The 26,905-nt window shown below is 35.6% G+C and overlaps 2 protein-coding genes across 3 annotated transcripts in view; both read left to right on the plus strand.

Annotated features, from left to right (window-relative positions):
• The window catches only part of BIVM (basic, immunoglobulin-like variable motif containing), a 53,169-nt gene extending 47,045 nt beyond the window's left edge, over window positions 1–6,124 (plus strand). Inside the window, exons 23-25 of one of the 2 annotated variants that reach the window (XM_039849298.1) lie at window positions 2,322–2,522; window positions 3,650–3,734; window positions 5,457–6,124. In XM_039849298.1, the coding sequence (XP_039705232.1) occupies window positions 2,322–2,522; window positions 3,650–3,734; window positions 5,457–6,041 (871 nt within the window). In that variant the 3' untranslated portion in view covers window positions 6,042–6,124. The remainder of the gene's footprint in view (window positions 1–2,321; window positions 2,523–3,649; window positions 3,735–5,456) is intronic. The other variant, XM_039849289.1, reaches the window with a different exon arrangement.
• Window positions 6,125–21,778: 15,654 nt separating this feature from the next.
• LOC120591654 (putative methyltransferase-like protein 21E pseudogene) lies at window positions 21,779–25,828 on the plus strand. Its single transcript, XM_039849236.1, has 3 exons — window positions 21,779–21,930; window positions 22,648–22,765; window positions 25,259–25,828. The coding sequence occupies exons 1-3, from the start codon at window positions 21,808–21,810 to the stop codon at window positions 25,687–25,689; spliced, it is 672 nt and encodes a 223-aa protein (XP_039705170.1). The 5' UTR covers window positions 21,779–21,807; the 3' UTR covers window positions 25,690–25,828.
• Window positions 25,829–26,905: the final 1,077 nt, after the last annotated feature.

Below are 26,905 nucleotides of genomic sequence, written 5' to 3' on the forward strand. Positions count from 1 at the left end.
TCCTGATTATTTGAGTGATTTTTTTTCATTTTTATTAACATTTGCATTTCTGATTTAGTGCCTAGCCATTTTTATGCCATTTTTCTTTACTTTCAGCAGTTTTCGATTGTTGCTAGTTGAATGGTTTACAGTTTTAGAGTCAGCTTTAGCAATTTTTGCCTTTGGTCTTCTAGTTTGTCAATGACAGATGGAGGCAGCTTCAGCAGTGCATAGATCAGGAGCATTAGAACAAATACAGAGGTAAAGAGCGAGAGAACCAGTGGAAAAGCAGTAAAATTGATAATGTTGCCTTGCTTTCTTCTCTGCTTCTCCCTTCTCCTGATCAGACTAGCTACTCTCCCTTTTAAAGTAGAGCTTCTCTATGCCAGCAGGCTGAATTTAGCCCAGTTGTGTTTGGTTTGGCTTACACTGTGCTCTTTTTGTCTTTTGAATTGGCTGCCAACATTTAAGTTTGGGGAAATTTCACAGATAATTTTGGATTCTCTTAGGGGAAAATGAGATCCGAAAATACTGTTTCCAAATCCTAAATAAGCCCCTAACAGCTGGGGCTGAGAACTGCAATTCCACCCTACTGACTAGGCCAGGGCACAAGTCCTTCAGTTTTATCACAAGCACTACCACTCTCTATTGTGTCCCCCAGAGTTCAGCTGATTGGCAGATGCCATCTTTCATCTTTATGTTAAGTGCCTGTTCCTCTTCCTGTAAGGAAGCATGATCGTTTTTTGTTTTGTTGCGCTCATAGCGTGTTGTGCTGATCCTCCTAACTGGCAATTATGATGACTATTCCAAAGACAAAAATTCAAAAAGAAGTAGGGGAGAAATGTAGGTATGTTCTTCTCAGTGCATGCTTGGGAACAATACTGTAAAACTGATGAAGAAAGATCTTTTTTTCCTTTTTGCATTTTGATTCTACAATGAAGTCTGTAGTTAGTTCTTTTTAACACTAGATGGCACTCCTGCATTGAAGTGAAACAATGGCTGAGGACTCAAATCTGAGTCAGTTGCTAATAATAATAAGTACGTGAAACAGTGTACCATGAGATGTAGGATTTTTTTAGGTTCCATTGAATGCACATATCTGTGAGGGTTATATTTTTAACGTTTACGCCATTCATTTGTTTTAATTGTATAAATTCTTCTGATTCTCTGTTGCTGCATTATAAGCCACCTTAAACCTCAATGACTTTAGACAGCAACAGTCATTGATTTTGATCATGAATCCACAGTTTGGTCATGGATGTGTCATCTCTGTTGCATGTGTGTTGGGGCAGCTTAGTTGGATTAGAGGATCCACTTGAGATGACTCACACACATGGCTGGCAAGTGGTGCTATCACAGAGGAACTCGGGCATAACTGAGCTGGTGGCCTTGGACCTTCTCTATCTAGACCTCCTTACAAGCTGGGCCTTCCTCAGAGCATGTTGGCTGCTTCCAAGGCAAATTTTCCAAGAGGCAGGCTTTGGAAACTGTAGGCTCTGAGGGCCCGTAACAGTGTCACTTCCTCAGTCACAGAGCCCACCTGGCTCAGGGGGAGGGGATATTGACCCCACTTCTTGAAGGGAGGAGAGCCAAAGAATGTGTGACTATCTTTAACCTGTCATTATAATTGCTGTTCATAATGGAAAGTTGAAAAATGAATAAAATATAAAGAAGAAAATGGATGGCTATATTATTTAGAGCATTGCCTAGCACACAGAAAAATAGTAGTTGCTTAAATATCTGTTTACTTTTTCCTTTCTTTCTCCACTTTATACATTTTTTTTCAAAATTGGGAGCATAGTCTATGTAGAAGTATGTCCAGCATTTTTAAAATTCAACATGTTCTTGGCATTTTTACATCTTATTAAATATTCTTGGGTCTATTATTGTAGCTGATTCAAGGTAAATAATATAGGTGTATTACTTCCATTTTACCTCTGAGAAAGAGACCCACAGAAGTTGTGACTTTTTGTGCGTATGGGCTCTGGAGGGAGATTGTCAGGGTCTGACTGTACCAATTCCAGCTATGAAATCTTGACTTCTGTTTGAGTTCAGTTTCCTCGTCTGTGAAGTGAAGAGAATGATAGACCTGTGCTCATGAGATAATTGGGCGTGTAGAACAGTTAACCCTGTGCAAAGCACAGAGCAAGCTTTAATCGGTGTTTGCTGTTATTATCTATTGTGGTTAATATCACTAAAAATAGTAACATTGTGGTATTTTGTAAGTTATAAGATTTGTTTTGGAGTTTATGTCACCTAATTTTAAGTTTAGCTCTTCATCTGCAGTGCATCTTCTATGAGATCTTATTGCTTTATAAAGACTTGTTTCCTTTGCTTTATAGAGAGTGGTGGCATGAAGCTCAAAAAAATAAGAAGATAAGACCTAATCCTTATGACACCAAAGTGAAAAAAAAATTAAGAAAGTTGCAGCTCTCACCTGGCTTTCCTAACCCAGCTATTGCAGACGCCTACCTGAAACCTGTTGTGGATGACTCCAAGGGATCATTTCTGTGGGGGAAACCTGATCTTGACAAAATTAGAGAATATCCTTTTACTGAAAACATAAGGGAACATTGAGCCAGATATGTATTTTGATTTAAAACTTATGTAACATGAACTTGGATCAGTTTTTTCTTAATATTCCATTTATCTAAGATGCTCCCTTTAGTTCTTCTTCCTCTTTAGGTTTTTTCTTTTGGTGGTAAAAGGCACATAAAATTTATCTTCTTAACCATTTTGGTATACAATTCAGTGATATTAAGACATTCATTCACGTTGTTGCGCAGCTATCACCACTGTTCATCCCTATGACTCTTTTCATCTTGTAGAACTGAAACTCTATACCCATTAAACCATAACTCCTTATTTTCTCTTCTCCCATCCTCTGGCATCCTGCATTTTGTCTCTATGATTTTGACTCTTCTAAGTATCTCATATAAGTGGAGTCATATAGCATTGGTCTTTTTGCGTCTGGCTTATTTCACTGAGCGTAACGTCCTCAAGCTTTATCCATGTTGTAGCATGTATCAGAATTTCCTTTCTTTTGAAGACTAAATAATATTCTATTATATGTATATCTGTTGTTTATCCATTTATCTGTTGATGGAAGCAACTTGGGTTGCTTCCACATTCGAGCTATTGTGAGTAATATCCTTAGTTTTAAGGAGGATCTTTATTTGAAATAGGTAGTGGTAAGCATTCAGAGATTTAACCATATACTTAAATATTATTTTTTTTGAAAGAATGGAAAAATAATTCTTTTTATTATTGATTTTCATTTTTGCATATTTAAATAATCATTGATTAGATGTTTAAAAGTTTGCAATACAGTTAATCTAACTACAGTTTTTTTCTTTCAAAGAAATATATATGATATCTACAACTTGTTTTTATTGTAGGTTAACCTTTTTTCATAGTCATAAGTCTTAGATGTCCTAAAATGAGAGTTGGTTATATTTTATCTTAGAGGATATTAAGAAGAACATAATGCCAGGTGACTTTGTTGAAGTTATTTGTTTTGTTACTCTTTCATTTACCACATAGCATCTTTATAAATATGAAAATCTTTGGAGATATAAAGAATGGAATCAAGGATGGGTTATTTGGACCTTTTTATTTATCACTTGTTTAAATATCTTTTGAAACATTTATAAGTCTTAACTGCCTGCATATTTTGTCAGCGGTATTTTGGCTGGAACAGGACGAAGACTGATGAGTCTCTGTTTCCCGTGTTAAAGCAACTGAACGCTCAGCAGGTAATCATGGTGGCTCTTTTCCTAAGTTCAGGACAAAAAGTAAACTTAGGAAGGCTATGAGAGCCAGTTGTTAAAGACTAGTTACTCTTTTATTTTAGGGCATGTAACATACATTTTTAAATGATTATACTTCAGATAACAGAACAGAGGAAAACAAAAAAAGAAAAATTGGACTTGTTTTTCATTTTCTAATGTCACCCTTAGGGCTGGACTTTGGTGTCCTTTCGATTCATTCTGACTTTGAAAAAACCAGTCTAATAATGGATTGCATGCTGAGGTGTTTATAGTTAAATATTTTGTTCTTTCAGAGCTGTTTTTATTTTTAGCAAGTGTAGGAAATGTCCATTCCAAAGCAATTCTGATCATTAATGTCTTAACACTACTTAATTGTGTGGACAAATCATCAAAGATAGAAGTTCAGTCATTATGGTAGATTGGCAGGAGAGATTTTTGAGGAGAAAAAGGCCTTTGTCTGGTCCTCAGTTCTCCTATGTAGGTAATTGCATCTTACTTTATATGTACGTTCCTGTCTACACAGAAACTTTCTCCCACCCCAGAGGCAACCCATATAACATACACACAAGTAAACCAGTTAGCAGAAATGAGACCAAATCCTATAAGGTATATATTTAAATTAAACACTTTTCCATTAGGCTGAGTTAATTTTGAAAAAACATAAAACTGAGACATTTCCAGAAAGAGTTTCCCGTTATTTGATGATTATTTGATGACTTTCCGTACTGGAAACACTGTATGCCAGCAGACAAGGAGGGTAATTGGCTTAATGACTGATTACTCCTTAATTTCAGATAAATTTTATTGTAATAGTTTTTCTTTTCATTGTGGAAGTTAATGTAAGTTTAAATCCTCAAAATTAGATAGTTAAAAAAACGAATTGGAATTACTTAGTAGCTACTTCATCTAATATAGATTTTAACATTTAGGTTTATTTTTTTAAAAATTTTCCCCTCCTTCCCACATATATTTGTTATCATAGACAAATGCAGTTTAATATATCTACCCTCTAACTACTAATGTAAGATTTTTTGTGTATATTCCATAATTTCATAATTTCAAATGACCAGATTACATTTCATCAAAGAGATTTGACTTAATTGGTTCAGTTCACTTAGTGGACCTTTAATTTTCAGGTTTCCATAAATAATGTTGTGATGAATGAGCATTAGGCATATAACTTTCCCAAATGTAACTATTTTTAAAGAATGTCTTCCTAAAAGTGGACCTGCTGAACAAAAGGCATGAATATTTTTGTGACCCTTAACATACAATAATACTATGAATTTGCCTCCTAAAGGTTTTATGTCATAATTATATTTTTAAAAGAAAGAGGTAGTAGAATTTAGAAACAAACCCCATGAAATTGTGTTTCTCCAAAAGAAGATGATATATTTGGCTACTGAAAAAATATTTAATTTTCTTTGAGTGCCTAGGGAGGGCTTTCTTATTTGAGGCACAGACAGAGAACTTTGTTGACTGAGGTGGTGGAAGTACTGCATTAATGACTGAGGTAGTGCAAGTACTGCATTAAGTATAATCTAGAAGGTAAAATTTACTGTAAGTAATTTAGATGAGAGAGAATTGGCTTTTGAGAGGTAATGAGTATTCGCTGAAAGAGTCATTCAATGCCAGAGATCAAGGTTGAGCTCTTTGATTTGCTTTAGAAACTTTACTTGTCTGATTTATTTTTATTTTATTTTTTAGACACAACTCCGAATTGATTCTTTCTTTAGATTAGCTCAACAGGAGAAACAAGATGCTAAGGGTATTAAGAGCCAGAGACTTAACAGAGCTGTGACATGTATGCTGAGAAAAGAAAGAGAAGAAGCAACCAGTGAAGTAGAAGCAGTTTCTGTTGCCATGGAGAAAGAATTTGAGTTTCCTGATAAGGCAAAAGGTAAGACCCAGAAGAGAAGCACAGCAAATAAATGGAAAGAGTCATCAAGCCTGAAAAGAACGAGGCTTTCGGATTCAAAACGAGAGAGTAAATGTGGTGGGTTTTTGGGGGAGGCCTCCCAGTCATCTGATGCATCTTCAAGTGAGGATACTGATTGTTTACCTTTAATGAACATGCAGCAGAGAAAAGCAGCTGGAGAGGCAAAATTCAGCTCTTCAGATTTGCAAAACACAGTGAAACCAGATCCTGTAAAGGATGAAGGTTTGACTCTGAGCAGCTCCAGTGACGATGACAGAGAGAAAACAAAACCAGTCCTGGTGACTGCCAGATCTGTGTTTGGGAAGAAAAAAGGGAAACGAACTATAAGAGGAAGAAAGAAAAAACTAATTTAAATGTGTATTCTCTATAATTGGGTACAACTTAATATTTTTGTAATTCGTTGTGAGGAAATAAAAAATGAAATATGTCTGCACAGTGTTTGTGTTCAGTGTGTGGTTTTTAAAAATATGGATGCTGAACTTGACATGTATTTATTTTTGAGTATGTTACCTTTTTCTGATGTTTACTACTTTATGAATGTCTCCTTGTATTTCTTTTGTCCATGTTATTATTGTACAATGTGTGATCCTTTCTGATGACATTTAAAAAAGGAGAAGAGATTTATATTGATCAGTACTCACTGTAGATATGCTTCCCTCTGACTTTCCAACCTAGATGAGAGGAAAGGTATCTTTATTTCTCATTTTACAACAGTGGCAGTTCCACCCAACTGCATAAAGTCTTGTCCCCCACTGCTTCCCATTTTCCCTCAGGGTCCACTTAAAAGGAGAGCAGGAGGGAACCTCACTGCTGCAGCATACTTTAAGAGTATGTCTGCTGTGGTTATAACAAAATAATTAGGAAACTTAAATGGGGCGCATGATTCCTCCTGTGAGCATTAACTGTATGGGAACCTCTGTACTGTAGTGTTCCGCTTTTAAAATACTTCAGTTGTTCCAACCTGTAAGTGGGTGTGGAGGCTCAGACCTGTGGTCGAACCAGTATAGGCGGGTTGATTATTGTTAACAGAGCCTTTTCTTCCTAGCGGCCCAGGTAAGGTTAGTTTATGATGCCTCCTGCTGAGACCTCTCAAGGATAGTATTACCAATTGGCCTGTGGCGTTCAGGTCCTCTCCTCTCAAGTCTGTGTCTTTCTGGCATTTTGGTATTTCCATCTCTACTGATTTCCTTTCCTCAATCTTCAAATAGTTGAAAATCTTCACCAATGAAAACCAAAAACAAATAAATACCTTTAACCAACTTTGAGTGACTCCTGGATACTTTTTATAGGCTCTCATTTATATTTACTTTTCAGCCCAACTTCCCAAATACTTGGACTATAGCTGCTGTTTTTGTTTGCCCATTATTTATTCCTTCCTAATTCAGAATATGTTTTCTACTTCTATCTTCTCTAGCAGCCTTCTTCAAAAGTCAATAGTAACTTCCACATAAACTTAAATTTAATGCTGCTTTCCTCTAGAGGAATTTGAAGCAGAACAGTTTTGGAGATGGAGGGGGACATTAACTTTTTCATGTTATTCTCATTTCTCAAAGCTACTTATAATTGGGAGTTTTTTGCATTTGTGTTTGTAGGTAAGATAATAGTTTTGCTAAAGAAATTTTGTTGCCTTTGGTCAATAATTTACATTTGTTTTGCACTGTAATAAATGCGGCAAAGGCTAAGCTGCTGTGACAAAGATGTTCATATATAGTGGCCTGAGTAAGCTGGAACATTATTTATCTCTTACTGGCCAGTCTAGGCTGGTAATGCAGTTGTGCAACATGAAAATTCAGGGTCTCAGCTTCAGCTGTTACCTAGGCTGCTGTCTCATTTAAATGGTCTATACTGGGTCACTGCTACGTCTGCATTTCTATCTGTTGGAAGAGGAAATAACCACAGTCCAGGGCAAATAGAATGCCTTATATTAAAAGTGACTAGAAAAATCACTTTTGCTCCCATCCCATTGACCTGAACTGAGCATGTTCTTCAGAATATACTAGAAATATTCAATGTCATTTCTTCCTGGCCGTGTACCCAGGAAGAGGAGAAAAAGGAATATTCAAGACTATTAGTAGCTTATGTCATATGTATAGTATTTATAGAAGTTTGATATTATATCCTTTTTTCCTTTAACCCTGTGACCAAGGTATATCCTTTTACAAGGGAAGAAACAAGTGTAGAGATGTTAACGAATTTTACCAAATTTATACATCTAGTAGGAAAACATTATGGCCTGAACCCAGATCTTCCGACTTAAAATTCAAGGTGCTATTTTACATATAAAACAAACAACAGCAAAGCATTATACAAAGCATTTTGGTATACCTATAACTTATTTAAGATGATGACCATCATATACATTTTTGATAAAAGTATTTTTCCGCTCATTAATATTTTCTTTTTCTCTACATTTGCTGTTAAACTCATTTGCTGAGCTCTTTATTTCATTGTATTTGCGGTTTGGTTCTGTCTGACTCAGTTTTATAGATTCCAGTTCTCTGGTATAATTCATGTCATCAATTTTTTAATATTTTAATCACCATTACTTTGAAGTCTGTGTCAACTTCAATGTCTGGGTTACATGTGGATTTCTATTGTCTTCTTGATATGGTTAGTAAATTTTGACTGGATGCTGGACATTATGTATTAAAAATTATAGATGTTCTGGATCTTCCTCTAGAGAGGATTCCAGAAGATATCCTGGCAGGCAGAAGAGGGGAAGATCACCTCACTCTAATCAGAACTAAGTGGATTTAAGGCTGGTTTACAGTCTTTGTAAAACCATCTTTTAGTCCCCTCCCCATTCCTAAAAAGTAGTTTTCTAGGAGTGCCACCTGACAGGGTGTTTCTTCTCTTGAGCTTTGCTCTGCTTTTAGCCACTAAATGCTTGGAAGATTAGCTTCTTGTTCCATATATCTTACTGAATAAATACCTTGAGTGACAAGTTAGTGCTGAGTGTTAGGCTTATTTCTCTGTCCCTTTCTGGGATCTTGGGCCCCCAATTCCTAGTTGCCTTGCCAGCTCCAAACACTGCTTTTGTTTCCCCAGTTCTGTGAGATCCCCTAAAGCTTTGCCAGCATCCTTCCATGTTGTCCTCTCTTTGGCTCCCCACCCAGCCTCTTTACACCAATAATCAGCAAAAGCTTGGAATTCTTGGCTGCTTTGGCAGCTCTCTGATGCGTGCGTGCGTGCGTGTGTAAAATCTGCTGTAGTCAGTATAAGCAGAGCTATAAGTTACTTAAAGTTGGAGACAGAAGTCTTTATGCACTTTTAAAACAGTATAATATAATTGAAATAATCATTGTCATCGTGACAGTTTAGATGATTGATTTAGGGATTCTGCCTCTCAAAAATCTAGCACTGACGTTTCATGATCTTTTAAATAGCTCCTTGAAAAAGACAGGTGATTTTTATTCACCAAATGATTCTTTATTCTTGTGTTAAAAAGAGCCAAAAAGAAAGCATGTTCTCTGCCCAGAATTAACTGCCTATGAATAATAGTTTTCATTGTATAGAATTTTGCAGTTTCCAGAATATTTTCTACTACTATATTCATCCCACAAATACATGTTGTGTGCCTTTTATATTCATTTTATAGATGAAGAAACCAAGAAATACACTTAAGTAAATGCCTCAAATCACATGCTGATTATTAATGGGAATAACTAAAGTCAGGCTCCCAGATTACTAGTCCTGTCCAATACATTAAGGTGACATTAATTCAGCTTTGTATACATCATAGTATATAAAGTATTTCTTAGTAGCTCTACTCACTCTCTCGAGTTTATTTAACTTTACGGTAGTGCTTGATTTTGTTACCTACGATAACTTGGTATTAAGGATATTTTTATTAAGAGAACTACCATATGATCCAGCAATTCCTCTTCTGGGTGTTTACCCCCCAAATATGGAAACACTTATTCACAAAGATATATGTACCCCCTTTGTTCATCGCAGCATTGCTTATAATAGTCAAGACATGGAAACAACCTAAGTGTCCATTGATAGACATATAAACATGCAATGGAATACTATGCTGTGAAAAAGCTGAAATACTGCCATTTGCGACAACATGGCTCTTAAGAGTATTATGCTAAGTGAAGTCAGACGGAAGAGGACAAAAACTATGCTTTTACTCATGTGGGATGTAAAACAAAAAGTAACTAACAACAGAAACTCATAGATACAAGCAGCAGAATTGTTACCAAAGAAGGGGTTTGGGGGAAGATGAAGTGGATAAAGGGGGTCAAGTATATGGTAGTGGAAGGAAACGACTTGTGGTTGTGAGCATGCAATAGAGAAGACAGATGCTGAATTATAATGTACACTTGAAAATGAATTATTAACCAATGACATCCCAGTAAATTTAATTAGAAAAGGATATTTTCAGTGAACAGGGATTTTTATATGTACTCTGAGATGCAGCTCTGCAAGCACATTGGCAGATGCACAGGTGGACGATAACCCTCAGCCTTCCTATTCAGTCTGTGTAGGAAGGAATCTTGGTAATTTGATTCTTGCGTCCAGAGTACAGCTGCACATATTCTCAAAACATTCTGCTGTGGTTGTCTGATTCTGAAAACGATGCTTGCACCCAGACATGTGACATGTGAAATACGTGGCCTTTGTGAGGACGTCATAAAGAGTTTTAAATAACTCTTGGCATCAAAATTAAAAAATGGATTGCTTCATTTAGTCTTCACTCACTTTCAAGAGTGGTTTATACTCACCAATTAACTCTAGTTCTGTGTTCGGGACACTCCCATGGATTATTCCCACTGTTCTGCCCGTAGTTATGGGCATTCCCACTTCATTGTATAACTGGAGGCTCTAAAGCTGCAGCTGTCAGGATCCTAATCTCGTCGTTGAGGACTCACTGCCATTGTGTACAGTAGCAAGCTGCGTGGTGCTAGCCTTTCAGGCACCATCAGAATCTCATCAGCAAAACAAAAGTTGTGGATGATACCTTTTAACCTTCCAGAAACAGCTAACTCATTTAGGTATGTCCAGACTTAATATTTAATAAATGTTTACCTTCAGGCAGACATGTGTAATAAAGGCCACTTTCTTTAATGGAAGAGAAACTAAATTGAGTACAAAATGGGACCATTTTTGCTACTGTTGAGCCATGTGACCCCCGGGATGTAATTTAGTTTAGGTATAAAAATAGTTCCTCATTTGTAAACTGTAGGGAAAATAATTTGTCTTCTAACTTACTGTAAAGAAAAATTGGCTGTGAAAAATGTTTTACGATCCTTAGAAGAAAGGAGTGATATATAAATTCATGGTAGTACAGTGATTATTATGTGACCCAAAATTGAAATGTAAGATATTAAATCATTGCTTTCCAAAGTTGGAATAATGGCTCTTTTAAGCTTATTCACAGGATATGCTCTGAGAGGCATAAAATAATTTCTTCAGTTTTAAGTATTTTGCTGAGATAGTATGGATTCTTTAAAGTAGAAGCTACTTAAAAGACCATTTGACAGTTGGGCTGTTTCACATTGGGTATGTGCTAATGAAATATTCATGGCAACAATGTGAACTTTGAATTTATTGCTGTGTAAAAAGCTTTATTTTAGATTAATACTATGGTTTTTACTACACTGAATGGAGCCCATTTCTCCCAATATTTTAATTATCTGTTAAGTTTTAAGATTACTATCTGACTACTCGTTATAAAGATGATGTCTTTCTTTGTGATAACTGAGGTAGCCCTTGGTGTGAATGTGTTTTCTTTCTCCAGTATATTCTAAAATTTCTGACTCTGAAGCCTTTGTTCGAATTTTGATTTGTACTAGATTGTGTTTCCATGGTATTTATTAAGGCATGATTTATTAATATATGATTTTAATATAATCTCCTTACTATAGTTGAAGTTAAACTTTATTACATAAATAGAAGAACACTCAGCACATTTTGAATTAATTGCTGCCATTTGCTATTTTAATGTATTATTTGCCTAGTTTTCAAGAAATGATCAAGAAAACTTCAATTTATAGTCATTCATTAGTTCATCATTTAATGGATCCAGAAGCTCAAAAAGGTAAATTATTTTATGTTTCCTTATGTAATTTGACCAATTCTAAGATGACAGTTAACAGAATATAAAAGCATACCTTTGCAGTTTTTCCCAAGTGCAATACACTAAATATATGATTGTGATTTCTGAGTTATTTCATTTCAGATAAGAAGACTGTAAGAGAGGTAAAAGGTTTTATGTAAAACTACACGTTTTTACTAATGCTTGGATGAAAGGTGATTTTAGACTATAAAAACATTTCTAGCCTCTTTATGGTCCCTCTGATATATTAATTAGAGGCAAATATATAATGTAATTTGAACTCCTGGTGTAAGGAAAATTTAAGTTTGAATTCTACTGTCAGTGTAGTTATTTGAAATTGACCCACAATTTTTACATCATCTTGATTAGTATGACTGCATGGATTATGTAATATAACTATCACCATTGTTCCGAGATAAGTGTAGACATACACTCTAGACATAGACTAGAAGAATTATTACCATGGTTTTGCAGTATAAATTTAATTATCTTGGCTTCTTTCTTTCTCTCTATGCATTATCTACACACTATGGATGTTTTCTAAGAACTATAGTTCTATTTTTTTTCTTTTTGAGGCATATCAGATGCCCTTTACCTAGGTGAGCATATCTTTAGGCCACGAGAACCGGGTGTATTCTCAGTGTTGGCAGCCTATGTGGCTTAAACACTAATGGTTTACTATAGTGATTTTTGCAAACCTAAACATTTAAAGTCATAATCACTTAGAGAATCCAGCTATTTAGATCATTTGAGTGGAGAAGTAATTTTTGTATGGTGTATGAATAAAATTACATCATTATTATCATGAGTAATAACACTTGGTTTCAACTGTGTGTAAATTACAAAGGAAATGGAAGAAGTTCAAGGTAAGGTTGAGACAACAAGTATTAAAATATTTTACAACACAAATAATCACAACCGTAATCATCTATATAGCCAATTAAAGCTTTAAAAACATGTTCACAGGTACAGTGTTAAAGGGATTTAGTGTATGTTATTGGGGCAGAGTAAAATAGCATTTTGTTGGAAAGGCTTCCACTAATCAGAGGAACACTCAGTTCTCAAATACTGCAGGATGTCAACTTGTCCTCTCCTCTTTTATACTTAGTATCTTGACCTTGGAAAGGATAGAGCAAACCCATAGTCCAGTTCTATTTCAACACTGGTCTGAAGCTACCAGAATTATAGGATGTCACTTAGCTGTACACAGATTAAAGTTAGGACTATAATGTACTCTAAAAATTCCTCTTATCTCCGGTTTCTCGTGCTACATTATAATCTAAACTGTCTAAAACCTCATCCACATGAACTATTCCAAATATCTTACGTTGTTTACCTCTTACCAAAATCACTCTCCAGCTGTTAGCACTTGTAGCAATGTATTATACAGGAGCAGGGTGCTCCCCAGGGTCTGTACCCTGAGAGCAGGTTCACCCAAAGGCTCAGTGACTCCTGTGCACAATTATTCCTAAATTTGTACCCCAACTGCTTACTTGATGTCCTACATACTGCCTTGTGTCAGTTTGACTCCTTCAAAAAACATGTCAAAATGGGTTTAAACATGCAAGAGACTTATTGAGGGAAATGTTTGTCGAGGATAAAGAAAGAACAGAAGTAGGCAGGGAGATCTTCTGACCATGATGCAGGTCTGACACCTGTGAGAGGGGAGAGAAAAAGACAGATTGGGTAGAAAGAGCCTTAGACTGCAACATGGTTCTCGCAAAGCCTCTGGCAGGCGGATGGGGAGTCCCTGAGCAGAAGTTGCCCATTAGAGGAGTGTCCTCTATGGAATGGGAATGGGCTGGCTTTAGTAGGCAGCCCCAAGTGGAAACATGACCTCTGAAGAGCCAAACGGACAGCAGCTGACACTGTTGGGCAGCTATGCTTCCCAAAGCAGGTTCTCTTAATCTGAGTGGCACAGCCCTCAGTGGTTGGCATGTCATGTCACCTTTTTTAATATGCATTAAATAATTTTCCTTTGCTGATTTGCCCCTCTATATTTTCAATTTCAGTTTATGACATCATATCCCTGGCCACCCATAAACTTGGAATCATCCTAGTCTTTCCCCTCTTCTTATACCCTTCATCATTAAATCTCATCTATTTGACCTCGTTATATTTTTTCCTCCCACTTACCACCTGTTTTGCAGCATCAGCCTTGATTCAGTTTCTTATTATTTCTTCTTTTGATTGTTGTAACTGCCTTCTAACTGGCTGCCCCCACCTTGGGTTAGCTTCTTTTCTTCATTCTCTCTGGTTCTTTTTCCATAGCCTGCATAATCTTTTGAAAAATTTAAATCTTGCCACATTTGCCTTCTGCTTAAAATTCTTCAGTGCCTCATTATTATAGCATAAAATCAAGAGTTAGCATGACGTAAAGTGTTTTTAATCTCATACTGCTACCTCAACTTATCCTATATTCTAGTTCTCAGAGTTTCCCAAATTGGAATATTAGTCAAGAGTCTTTTTGCCAGTTGGCTGCCATGTGTGTAGTCTCCTTTGTCACTGTCTTGTTTAACTCACAAACTCATAATCATCAAGGCTCTGGTCATTCTTTCCTGAGATCTCTGAGATATGGAACTCTCTGTTTTTGAGTTAATTAGTTAAGTCTCAAGTCTTCATTATAGCACTTACATGCTGATCTTTGTATTTACGGTGCCTAGGTATGCAACAAATGAGTGAATGAATGAATTATCTATAACTGAGGCCTATTGGCTGGACTTAAAATTTGTTCTCTAGCGATGATTTTGTATTTCTGGTCACAAGTCATTTGACTCTTCAGGACCAAGTATAATGTTTTACTTAGTGATAGCACATGAAAGTCTTTCACAAGGATCTTCATAAATCTTCATGGAGTTGAATTAATGGGTAATAGGGCTTTTAGAAATAATATTGCCTTAACATATGAAGAAGAAAGTTTAGATGAGTAATTCTGTTGCTATTTAAGAAACATCAAATTATAGTCTGAGACAATGTTTAATATACCAGTTGGAGTACTATAACACATATAATTATGAAAGTGAGACTCATTCAACACATTTTACATGTTTTAAAAGTAACCTGAATAAGTATCTGTTAAATAAGATTAATACATTTTCCACATATTGAATAAAAATAACTCTTAAATATAACCGTCTGCCTCAGATTCTTCAAATGGCAAGTTTAAATGTCAAGTTTGAATGTCAATTGTTGCCCTTGGGAAAGGTCTACCACTACTTCAGAAGCTCACAAATTCATACCTTGATTCCTAGACCCAATGCTGCTGTCTACATTTGGACTCTTCAATCTCTTCTTTTAGATTAGTGCAACAGTCTTCTAATTAACTTCTAAATTAGCCTTTAGCTGCTACTGCCAGAGGTAAGTTTTTAAATAACAAATTTCATCATGTAAGTTCCTGTTCTAACTATTTTTATTGGCTCCTCCTCACTTTATAGAACAAAGGTCATCATTGCCCTCAGATCTGATCTCAACCTACTTCTTCAGGCTTATTTTCTAGAAGACCCCAACATGCACCTGGCACACCAGCTCCCCCGACCTTCTGATGGCTCTCTCCGAGCCAGGCTTCATGCCTTGGCAGAAGTTTCATCTTCCTTGATCTTCTTTCTTTCTCTACCTGGCAGCCTTCCTTCTCCCCCAGCTCAGCTGAAATGTCTCCTTAAGAATGCTTTTCCATGTCGCATGTGGCAGTATTTCATATCTTCTTATGGCTGAGTAATATTCCATTGTATATATGTACCACAGCTTCTTTAGCCAATCATCTATCATAGGACACTTTGGTTGATGGATGGACCTCGAGATAATCATGCTAAGCAAAATAGCCAGACAGAAAAAGTTGAAAATCACATGATATCACTTATATGTGGGATATAAACCTAAAAGCAGGACAAACAGAGATTCATGGACATGGGCTATAGGCTAGTGGTTACCAGAGGACTATACACTAGTGGTTACTAGTGGGGTGGGAGAGGAGGCGGGAGGTAGGCAGGGTAAAGAGGGTCAAATACAGGGTTTAGGGGGAGGGTGGAGTAGGTAAAGGAGATCAAATATATGGTAGCTGAAGAAAACTGGACTTTGGGTGATAAACACACAATAGAATATACAGATGTCAATAATGTACACCTGAAAATTATATAATTATATTAACCAATGTTACCCCCAATAAACTTAATTAAAAATTAAAAGAAAAAAAATGCTTTTCGTAATCTGACCAACTAGTGATCCTTCCCATAGCACTTTAGAAATATTTCTTTTATTGCACTTATCACATCTCACTGACATTCATTTAATTGTCTGTTTCCACTATGATCCCAGCAGCAAATTGGAGTGCAACTAATTTTTTTCCCCAATTGCATCCTGAGCAGTCTCAGTAAAAGATGAATTTTCTTTCTTCTGCAAATGTAGTATCATTTGGTCCACTTGATTAAAGTTACAGCCTCTGTATATCGTTGAAATTAAGCAGACCTCTAGACAAAAATGTATATGAGATCTCAGGAATTAGTCTCAACATAAGGACTCAAGACTTTGACATTGCTAAGACATTCAAAAATCAGGTTAGCCTGCGAGTATTTACTAATCTGAAAATATCTTTAACATCTTTTTTCTTTTTAATCTCTAGATATTTCTTAAGCAATGACATCCATTTTTGAAAAGAAGATTCAACTAAATGACAGTCTTTCATTTAGTTGAGGGGTTTTTACCCAGGTTTTCATGACAGTCCTCTAATGGAAGCTTAAATTCACTTGTCATAGCTATTAAAGACTTTTTTTTTTCTGGTATATTTCTGTGATCTGACCCTTCCATTTATTATTGTTGTTATTGACCTTATAAGTATAAAAGAGATGAATACAGACAGAGCCTTTAATTTCGAAGGCTTGCTGCAAATCCAGCCTTGGAAGTCAAATCTCTTGAATTTTCCTCTTAAGAAAATCATCATCATACTATGGCAGAATCTTGCTAATTTTCACTTCCTAATTAATTCTCAGGAGAACAAGAACACCTGGTAGATTTTATTCACTATCAGCAAAGATTTAGTAGCAGGAAAATGGTGTTAAGACTTTTTTATATCAAAAACCATTCAAATAGATAAGCTCAAGATAGCAACATAATTGTAATACTGTAGATTGTTTTATTTACAATCTGTTTTAATATTTGTTTCAATATTAAATTCATTAATAAAATAATACTCTAAGATTATAGTAGATAGGTTTAATCGAAAGGTACAAATATCAGGAGTTTTCTGCTTTTCATATAAGGAAGCCAAGATTCATCATTTTGCATAACCTGGTTCTAGTTTTTTTCCTGGGGTCTGAGTGCTAAGTAATAAGGAGAGAATATGTGTGGAAAAATTATTCTTCAGAAATGGAAATTAGAATTTCATTGTGGTATAATGCTATTAAGTTTTGGGGGAAATTCCTCTTCAAATCATAACTGAAAACCAAAGAATATCTACTCATTTATTAATCTTCTCAAGATTCATTCCCATATTCAACGAATAACTAAGCATAGACTTTGAGAGACATGTCCTTTTGTATATTATGTTTGGAGCTTTGATACATTTTTCCCTTTTATTACAACAAGGCTACTTTAGGGGTGCCCTTAAAATAGTGCAGCTCTTTGTTTTAGATTTCAGTTCAGAGGTTCTTGTTATCAACCTTGAAATGGGTGGTGATATTACTAAAACTTAATAAACATGTCTTTTCATTTAAATAAATACTATTAAAATTGTTACCTCAAAATATTTAAATAGACATTATTGCTGAAAAACAGCAAAGTTTTAAGATGGAAATAATTGTGTATATATTCGCTTTTAAAATCTCATACTACATCTAGACAAATTATTTTAAGCAGCCAAATTCAGTATATTTTGGTTTCCTAGTATAATATATTAACATATGATTATAATAATATATTAACATATATTTTAAATTTCATTTCCTTATAATGGTAAAGATGTGGTCATTCCTAAAAAGAAAAGACTAGCTCTGTTTATGTAGAAAAACAGTTAAAAAACAGGAATCATTTGTGATTACATTGTAGTTTTTAGAACAACAGCACTAATCTGGTCAACTAACCTTTAAAAGAAAGTGCAAAGTCAGAGATGTCAGTTTGTAGCAGTAAATATTCACTGGCAAAGTTTTTATATCAAAGATTGGAACTTTAGGAGATGCTCCTGGGATTTAGTGTACTCTAACATCTATTAATCCCTGATTCCTTAGGTGACTTGTCAGAAAGTGCTGCATTTACAAGGAGTTTGCAAGGAGGCCCAAGAAAGCATATTTAGCTAAAGGTCAAAGAAGCAATTAATGTTCTCAGCTTTTCCCTAAAGAACTTCCACACAAACATTACCCCCTCCCACCCCAAATCTTAGCAAAGCAAGTGAATATAATAAAATGAAAGTTAAAATTCAAATAAAACATTTTACTAATATTACTTGTTTCCAAATGTGAATGTATGTCATTGTTTAAGGGGAAATATAGTGAAGTATATTAGAAGAAGGGGCTCTTGTTGAAGAGTTGTTCAGTTTTTCATCTCTTTGTTTTCTCTGTATTTCTGCCAAGAGTCAATGTTTCTGGTGGTGGTAGATTGGGCCCTTCCTATGGCATGTAGTGAATTGGAGTTCTTCTGGGGAATACTTGGTTTTGTCTGGATCCTAAGCAGCACTCTATTAAGGGATCACAGACTTTAGGACAGGAAATCATCTATGTATTCCACAGTCTGACAAGGGGTTCTTTTTTCTGTGTTCCAGTGTATTTTCCTTTCACCTGCATTTTAGCCATTGTCATATAGCATTGTAATTGTCTATTTTCATGTTTCTCTCTCTATATATCTAAGTCTCACCAGCTTGAATTTTTTGTCAGTCACTAGACAATATGTAAACTTTAGTAAGTACTCAGTGAATATTTGTTGAATGAATAAATGAATGAATTTCTTAGCCTGTCATCTGGAACACATCTCTTCTGCCTGCTGAAGTCTGATATCCGCCCCCCACCCCTTCACTATTGGCTTCCTTTTGTTTACTTTTATTTACTTTCTCTCCTACATTTCCTTAACACATTGTATCTCTATGATAGCACTTTTCTACAAGATGACATGTAGTTATTTCATTGAATCATAGAAATTCAGTTATACAGTGGTCCTAGTCCAGCTAGCATCAAATGTCAACCTGATGTATCCCTCATATCTTGAAAGAGTGATCTTCTGGTTTCTGTTTGATAGCTTCTGGGAAACTAATTTCTTACTGCTTTCTGAGGCAGGCCATTCCATTTTCGAAAAGGTGTGATATTTAGAAAAATATTAAAAATCTGCTTTATTGTAATTTTTCCCATGGGTTTAGATTCTGCTCTCTGGGACTCCTCTCCACCCCCCCGCCCGCCCCCCCGCCCCGGATCTCTTCTATTTGCTGCTCCTTCAAATTTGTGAAAACTTTTGTGTTCCCTCGAGTTGTTTCTTCTTTATGATGAAAATGCTGATCTCCCCAAACTGTACTCATATGGCTCAGTGTCAAGCTTTCTCACCTCATAGTTTCTCCAGTTTCTCAGTGGCTTTCTAAAATATGTTTTCCCAAACTGAATATGGGGCTACAAGTATGACCTGACCTATTTCAAATAGAACAGAGCTTTTACCTCCCTCATCTTAGAACTTAAATTGTTAATATGGCCTGGGTGTATTAGCTTTTTTGATAGTTGTATTATAGTTATATTTTGACTCATATTGAACTTGTGGCCAATTAAATTTGTATATCTTTTCCCCTCCACAAGTAATGCAGCCTGAATGTGGACCTAACATTTGTCTTTATCAAATTTCATATTATTAAGTCCAGTGCACTGGTATAGCCCATCAAGATATTTTACATTACATTTAGTTATTTAGTATAATTTCCCATTATATTCATATCACTTTAATGTTTGATCACACTCAGTATCATCAGTCAAACCAGTAACAAAAATGTTGATTAGAGCAAAGCTGTGAACACACCATTTATTAGAAAGGTCTATCCAGGTGGGCATTGAAGCCAAGTACTTTGGGGCCACTTGCATCTAATCCAGCGGTTCTTTATGGAGAAGTCATGAGGTACCACATGTGTTACTGAGGCTCAGGCAGTTGTATTTATGCATTTCTAGTTTTCCCAAGGGCAGGGACCATGTCTGTCTGGCTAACTGCTGTCTTCCATCATCTAGTGCAGTGCCTGGCACAAAGCAGGCCTTCAGTACAGTTTTGTTGAAAGAGTAAATGGAATAACCAAGGAACAAAGATTCTTCTGGCTTAAGTTTTTAAAATAAATATTTTCTGCCTCATCTCTTCTTCTTTTAAAGAATTATAAACTATTTTTCCTTTTCTTGATGTCATAACACTATTTCTGTTTTATACTCAAAATTCAGTTTTTATTTTCTATCTTCTCTTTGGAAGAGAACTAAGCTTGGATTCATTAGTGCTGGGGTGGGGATAGTGGCAAAGAACAAAGAAAAGACTTGAAAGATCAGTTCATTTTAAGGATTGTTGTAAGAAATAAATAGCTTCTCTGTTAATGCAAGTCATATATTAGATGAGTTTAACTTAAGACACTCAGCCTCTACCACAGTGATTTTTCCCTTTCTTAATTTAACTATAGAATTTTCTCCCTCTCCCCAGCATTGTTGATGTGTACTCGACAAATAGGAACACTTGAGATCTACTCTCTTAGTAAATTTAAAGTATACAATACATTATTATGATTATAGTCACTATGCTGTACATTAGATCTTTGAAACTTATTCATTCTGCATAACTGAAATTTCGTACCCTGTGACCAACATCTTCCCAATTCCCCCACCTCCCAGCCGCTGGCCACCACCATTCTACTTTCTGCATCTGTGAGTAAATATAGAACTTTCAGTTGTAAAATCCTATATCACACAATCTGGTATTTTTGATTAGATGGTGATCTTGTTTTATCATTTATTTTAATAACCAAAATATAATAACAACTCTAATAATAATAATAATTTGTTGAGCCCTATGTAATTGTAGACAAGGTGCTAAGCACTTTACATACATCATCTTATTTAAATCTACCAACACTATTTGATGTAGGTTCTTCTATCTTTCCCATTTTACAAATAAGGAAATGCAGGCTCAGAAAGGGATGTATATCTTGCTTCATAACTAGTTTGTAAATTCTTTGGGACTAGTAGTTTCTTTTTTAAATTGCATCTTAGCTTTTTAATAGTTTAGAGAGTGGGCTTTGGAACAACCAAACAAGGAACTCAAATTTTGGTGTTTTCATTTACAAGTTGCATGAGCTTGGTCAAGTTAATAGAGCCCTCTGAGACTTAGTTTTGTTTTCTGTAAAAGTGCAAATAATAATGCATATCTCACAAGGTTTGTTGGAAAAATTTCATGAATATCATACACAATGTATTTAACGTGGTCTGGCATGTGAAGATGGTGCTCAGAAATTGGGAGTTAATGTTGCTTATTAACCTTATATAATGTCGTGGATGTTATGATGCCATGAGTTGCCCCCAAATAATAACAAAAATAAGTAACAATAAAATGATACAAGAGGATATTGTTGGGTAATATAACAAATTTTTTTTCTCTTACTAAAGGGAGGTCATAAAGGATACACATTACTGAAATAACTGAAATTGCACTATATAGACAATGCAAATCATTGGATTCGTATGTTCCATCACCAATCGTTCTCTTGTTCTAGATGAACATATTTGGGTTCCTTAAAATATATTGCTTTAAAAACACTGTTATTATTTGTTTCACATAGTGTTTCAGAAAAATGGACAGTGGTAATTTCAGCTTCAGTGAAAATCAGAAAGATGTTGCTGTCTTGATGTATGAAATGTTAGCTTATGAATCATTTTCAAATAGTTCACCTTACTAGTACATTGCATCTGAAGTCAAAGAATATTCAAAAGTAACGGAATAAGTAGAAACGTTGCATTTCCCTCAGGTTCTTTCTTTTTTCATGGTTTTACTAATATAACCACAACATTTGCCTCTTTCTTTTTCTTTCAGAAAACAGAGAAGACAGTGATGACAAAAAAGTGGTGGTAGAGATCATGGCAAGATGTTTTATTCCAGCTCTAATAACCACCACCTCCTGGGAGGGATTTCATTTTGTTGGTCATGATATTCGAATTACTGAAGCCACAGACTGTTATGGTGCTGTTGTTTGGCCCTCGGTATATTTCATACAAAATTTGCTACATTTCAATTATTTTCAGTCAGTTTTATTCATTATTATATACTATGTTGAGGAAGAAAATAGGTTCCATGGTTCTACTTTATGACCTCAAAAAACACTAAAATTTTGAAATCATGAAATTGAGAAAATGCTTCTATCAATTAATTCTACTTCTGACTTACAGGGTTAATGAAATATGTTGTTTACACCTTGAATTTTTTGTGACAACAAGTTTTAGAATAGTAAACATTTTATTTCCCATTTAACTGGTTCTATTTCAGTTAAACAATTATTATGAAATCTGTGCCAGTGTCAACATGCAGAATACTCTAAAAGGCCACCACTCCTTTACCAAAGTCCCATGAAGGGTGCGAACCCCTAGCACTGTCTGCTCTAATCCCACACACATCTTTGAAATGACTATTATTATTAAAAATTGCTTTCTTTAAAGATAATCAAACTTAAGCAACTAAATTCCATATTTTTAATTGTCTTTTCTCAACAATCTCCAAAGACTTTTTCTAGCCTAAATGTTGAACCATTGAAGGATGCACTTCTGTTGATAATTTTTTTGTTGTAATATATGTGTATACACATAAATATGTACATATATGCACATACACATCATAGCATTAGTGGGATATTTAATAGAGTTTAAATGTACTTTTTGTTATTACTTTCCAAGCACTACTTTTTCTTTTTTTTACTTTCATAGGCCCTTGTTCTATGCTATTTTCTGGAAACAAATGTAAAGCAGTATAATATGGTTGACAAAAACGTGATTGAAATTGGAGCTGGTACAGGGCTAGTCTCTATTGTGGCAAGTTTACTTGGTAAGTAGATATTTTTGGGGTTTGGAGAATTTAACGATCAGATATCCTTAGTTGCTTTTACTATCCAATATACTATGATCTGGGCCTATTTTTAACTTCTTAATTGTTTAAATGGGCTTCATCAAGAAACTACCAATTCTAAAGTCACTTTACTGGTTTCTATGAGAATTTCCTGTGAAGTTTTATTAATTTTTCTCATGGAGTGCTCAGTCACAAATATATTCTAACTGGGAGGTGCACTTAAGCTCCTGGCTGCTAGAGGAGATGTACAAAATACCAGATATAAACAATCTACCGCTGTTGATTCTAGTGTTCTTTATTTAAATTTTAGTCCTATTTCAACATTTCCATGTAACCATATGTTCCTTTTGGGTTTTGAAGTCCTATGCTTTTATGAAAAAGCACCTGTTAGAATAGGGAAAGTGTATTAGAAATCACATAAAAATCATGTCTGCTAATTTTATGTTTGCCCTTGAATTTATTTTCTGTTTATTTTTATCCTTCTTTTGCAATATCTTGTTTTCTCACCCGATCATCTTTTCCAACTAAATGTGCAGTAGTCTCTACATGTCTGAGTCTGCTCCAGTTCAATCTTTTTTGTTGTTGTAGTTATCTATTTCATAGCCTTAATTTAGCTGCCTTTTCTGATGTGCGCTACGCAAATCTGTCTTGATTTCCTTGATCTTCAGAAGTACACACCTGCCACTTTAAAATCTTGAGAGAAATTCAAGATTTAGCAATTTACGACTTTCTAAACACTGGGAAAATAAGTACTCCCCAGATATTTAAAAAACAAATTTCTATCCTGACATTGCTTTCCAAAGTTAGCATTTCATTTGGTATGCATAGAATCAGAGACGCTATTGGATTTATACCTGAAGGCTTCTCGATCTAGGAGCAGAATTTGTATTTGGTAAGTCATTTGTTTCATTAAAAAGAATTGATCCTGGGGATGGCTCCATAGTGTAGTGGTTAGTACATCTGCTTTACACGCAGAAAGTCCTGGGTTCACACCCCAGGTGGAGCCATGGACCATACCCCGGGTGTGCCAACCCTGGGTGCGCCAACCCTGGGTGCATGCCGTGAGCGTGTTGGGGGAGACGCTCTGCCTTCAGAGATCCAGTTCTTAAGGGGAAAACGGCAGCATCCATAGGTCAGGGGTGGAAGTGGGGAGGTGGGGAATTAAAGAGAGGGAAAAAAGAAGTTTTTTAAAAAAAGAATTGATCCTTTCATTCTGCTCGTATAACTTGACACAAATATCAAAAGACCAAAGCTTTCTTTAGTCATTCTAAAAGTAGTGGTGTTTACCTCTCTAGTGCAAAGATATTAATAGTCAGATCGTTTATATTCACTATAAATAGGGGTGTATTGTTTCTCATGAGATTTTAAAAAGATTCGTTGAAAATAATAGACCCACCCACATTAGAATGTGAAGATTTATATTTCTGCGATTCTACCAATGATATGCACATTTCCTTCCTATTTTAATATTTTCCACAAAATACAATCAGTGGCCAGAGAAATTTGACATCGTGGCTAAGAAATGGGTTCTGAACTGGTCTGAGCTGAACTAGACTTCTCTTCCAGTTCCGCTTTCCTGTTCCTAACTCGAGTCTGTTTTTGTCTAATGATGTGGAATTGGCCAAGCCTAGATTTATTTACACATTACTTTTAGGCTCTGCTGCTGCTACTCGAAGTTCACTTTAAGGGACAAATTTTATTGGTTACTGGTTTCTATAATTTTGCACCTTCTAATTTGTTTCTGAAAATGACCATCACTATTTACTTTTAACTCGGAAATGGGTTATATCTTCATCTGAGCGTTCCGTACTGCATCTATGATCTTTGGCTGTATGAGCACTATATGCATGCTGTGGCCAGGTTTTAAACACCTTTTGATGGGAAGACTCACACTTAAAATGGGCTCAAGTTGAAAACTGGGGCATAACATGGCTGTCATACTTTCAATGTAATGCCTTGGAAAAGTCTTTCCTTCCTTCACTTCTCACACTTGAGTACTTCCTATTTAATGAAAGAATGCCCAGTGTTATATATACTTGTTTGGTCTCACAGGACTGGGCATCAGAATTCTTTTAGGGAGAACCTGTTCATCTTTCAGCAATAGCTTCTGATTTTTCCAATGAGGGTACCAACTATTGTGAGTTGTCTTTTCTCTTGATTATTTTTCTCCTAGCATGTAGTTGATAAATAGAAAACAACAGCAACAATAGCAAAACAAAACAAGAAAAACCAGGAGAACAGAAAAATGCGATGGAGTGCAAAAATACCATGGGAACCTAAAATTTTTTTTAAGGGAAGGTGTAATGCTCCCCTAGCATGCATTTTGAAGGGGATTTCTCTCCTGTGTATACTGACCAGTTTTTTCTTTGGGACTAGCAGTTATGCAGAATTACAAAATGCATGTTGACTTGAAACCTGATTGTTTACTTCATCCCATGAGGGTTACTTTATCTACTATCCTTTGCTTCACAGGTGCTTATGTGACTGCCACAGATTTGCCTGAATTACTTGGAAACCTGCAATATAATATTTCCCGAAACACCAAAATGAAATGTAAACATTTGCCTCAGGTTAAAGAACTCTCCTGGGGCGTAGCTTTAGACAAGAACTTCCCCAGGTCCTCCAATAATTTCGACTATATTCTGGCGGCTGATGTTGTCTATGCTCATCCTTTCCTGGAGGAACTCCTCATTACCTTTGACCATCTGTGCACAGAAACTACCGTCATCCTCTGGGTCATGAAATTCAGGTTAGAGAAAGAAAATAGATTTGTAGACAGGTTTAAGGAGTTGTTTGATCTGGAGGAGATTTCTAGTTTTCCTAGCCTGAATATTAAGTTGTATAAAGCTATGAAAAAAATCAGAGGAATGCATGATGTCCTCAAAGGAGGACTTGGAAAGTGAAGGTTCTTTTCTAGTAGATTATGACTTTAAAGAAGATTCTGGATAATCTGATATAGCACTGACTTTCCCAAGAGGGGTGCACACACACACACACACACGCACCTCCCCCCTCAGGTATAGCACATGGATCTGGAGGGCGGCAAAGCCATACTATGTGGTTATTAGTTAGGACAATGTCTGCTTTCCTTATCCCTTCACAGCACCATTTTTTATTATGGTCATTTTAATAAATGGTGCAATTACTGTAATTTTTAATATATAACTAGAGAATGGTGGTTTTCAATAATGGCATTTCTAAAATGAAATTCCTTATTGTTTTTAACATAAGCTTATGTGATTCTCTACTAGAAAGAAAGAAATGGACCATAGTAGGATCTGCAAATAAATCTGAAAGGGCAGATACATGATATAATGGTAAACGTTAGCTTATTGTGGTTTTTATTAGTGCCAGCTTACAGGCGGTCTATCATCTCTGCTTGGCAGGGTGGGCTTCCAGTGCAACCTCTGAAATCAATCAAGCTTGTGGATTTGAGGTTATGGGCAAGGACATTTCACTCTAGCAAATGAAAAATGAATAGAAGCAAACATAAAAACAGTTGAGGTTTTGGAGGAGTTATTGTTTCATTTTTAAGCCAAACACAGTTATTCTGTATCACAGAGACAAATAAATATAAAAACTTTGGGTTGAAAATACATAAAAAGATTTAGGTTCTAATCTCAAATGACCAGACAAGTGGCTGGTTTTAAAGTTTAAAGCTTTTCTGATGAACATATTTAGATCTAGATATTTGAAAGCCTATGCGATTTTCTCACATCGGCCTTAAAGATTAGAATAAGTCTGAAGTAATTAAAGTCAGTGCAAGGAGAGCAAAAAATTAAGATTTTGTATCATATAACAAGAGTATATTCGTCAGTAACTACTCTTTAGCGTCCCAGTAATGTTTGCTAGGCTATCACTGTGCCCCTGGGGTGATTCTTGGTCTCCTAAGCACAGCCTTTTCTGCTTTGCTGGAAGTTCTTAGTCCATGCAGGGCTGAGCAGACCTAAAAAGATTATTTTCTAGGACTCTGACCAATAAGCCAGGGTACAAATATGCTCCCAGTAGATATTTTGGTATGTGCAGTTCATAGAGCCATCTCTCAGTAATTCCCAATATTTATATGGCCCTTTGTAGTTTGCACAGACCTGTTGCGTACATAGTCATTTAATCCTCACA

Source organism: Pteropus medius, unplaced genomic scaffold (genome assembly GCF_902729225.1).
Source record: "Pteropus medius unplaced genomic scaffold, Ma_sr-lr_union100, whole genome shotgun sequence".
In the NCBI taxonomy this organism is placed as follows: Eukaryota; Metazoa; Chordata; class Mammalia; order Chiroptera; family Pteropodidae; genus Pteropus; species Pteropus medius.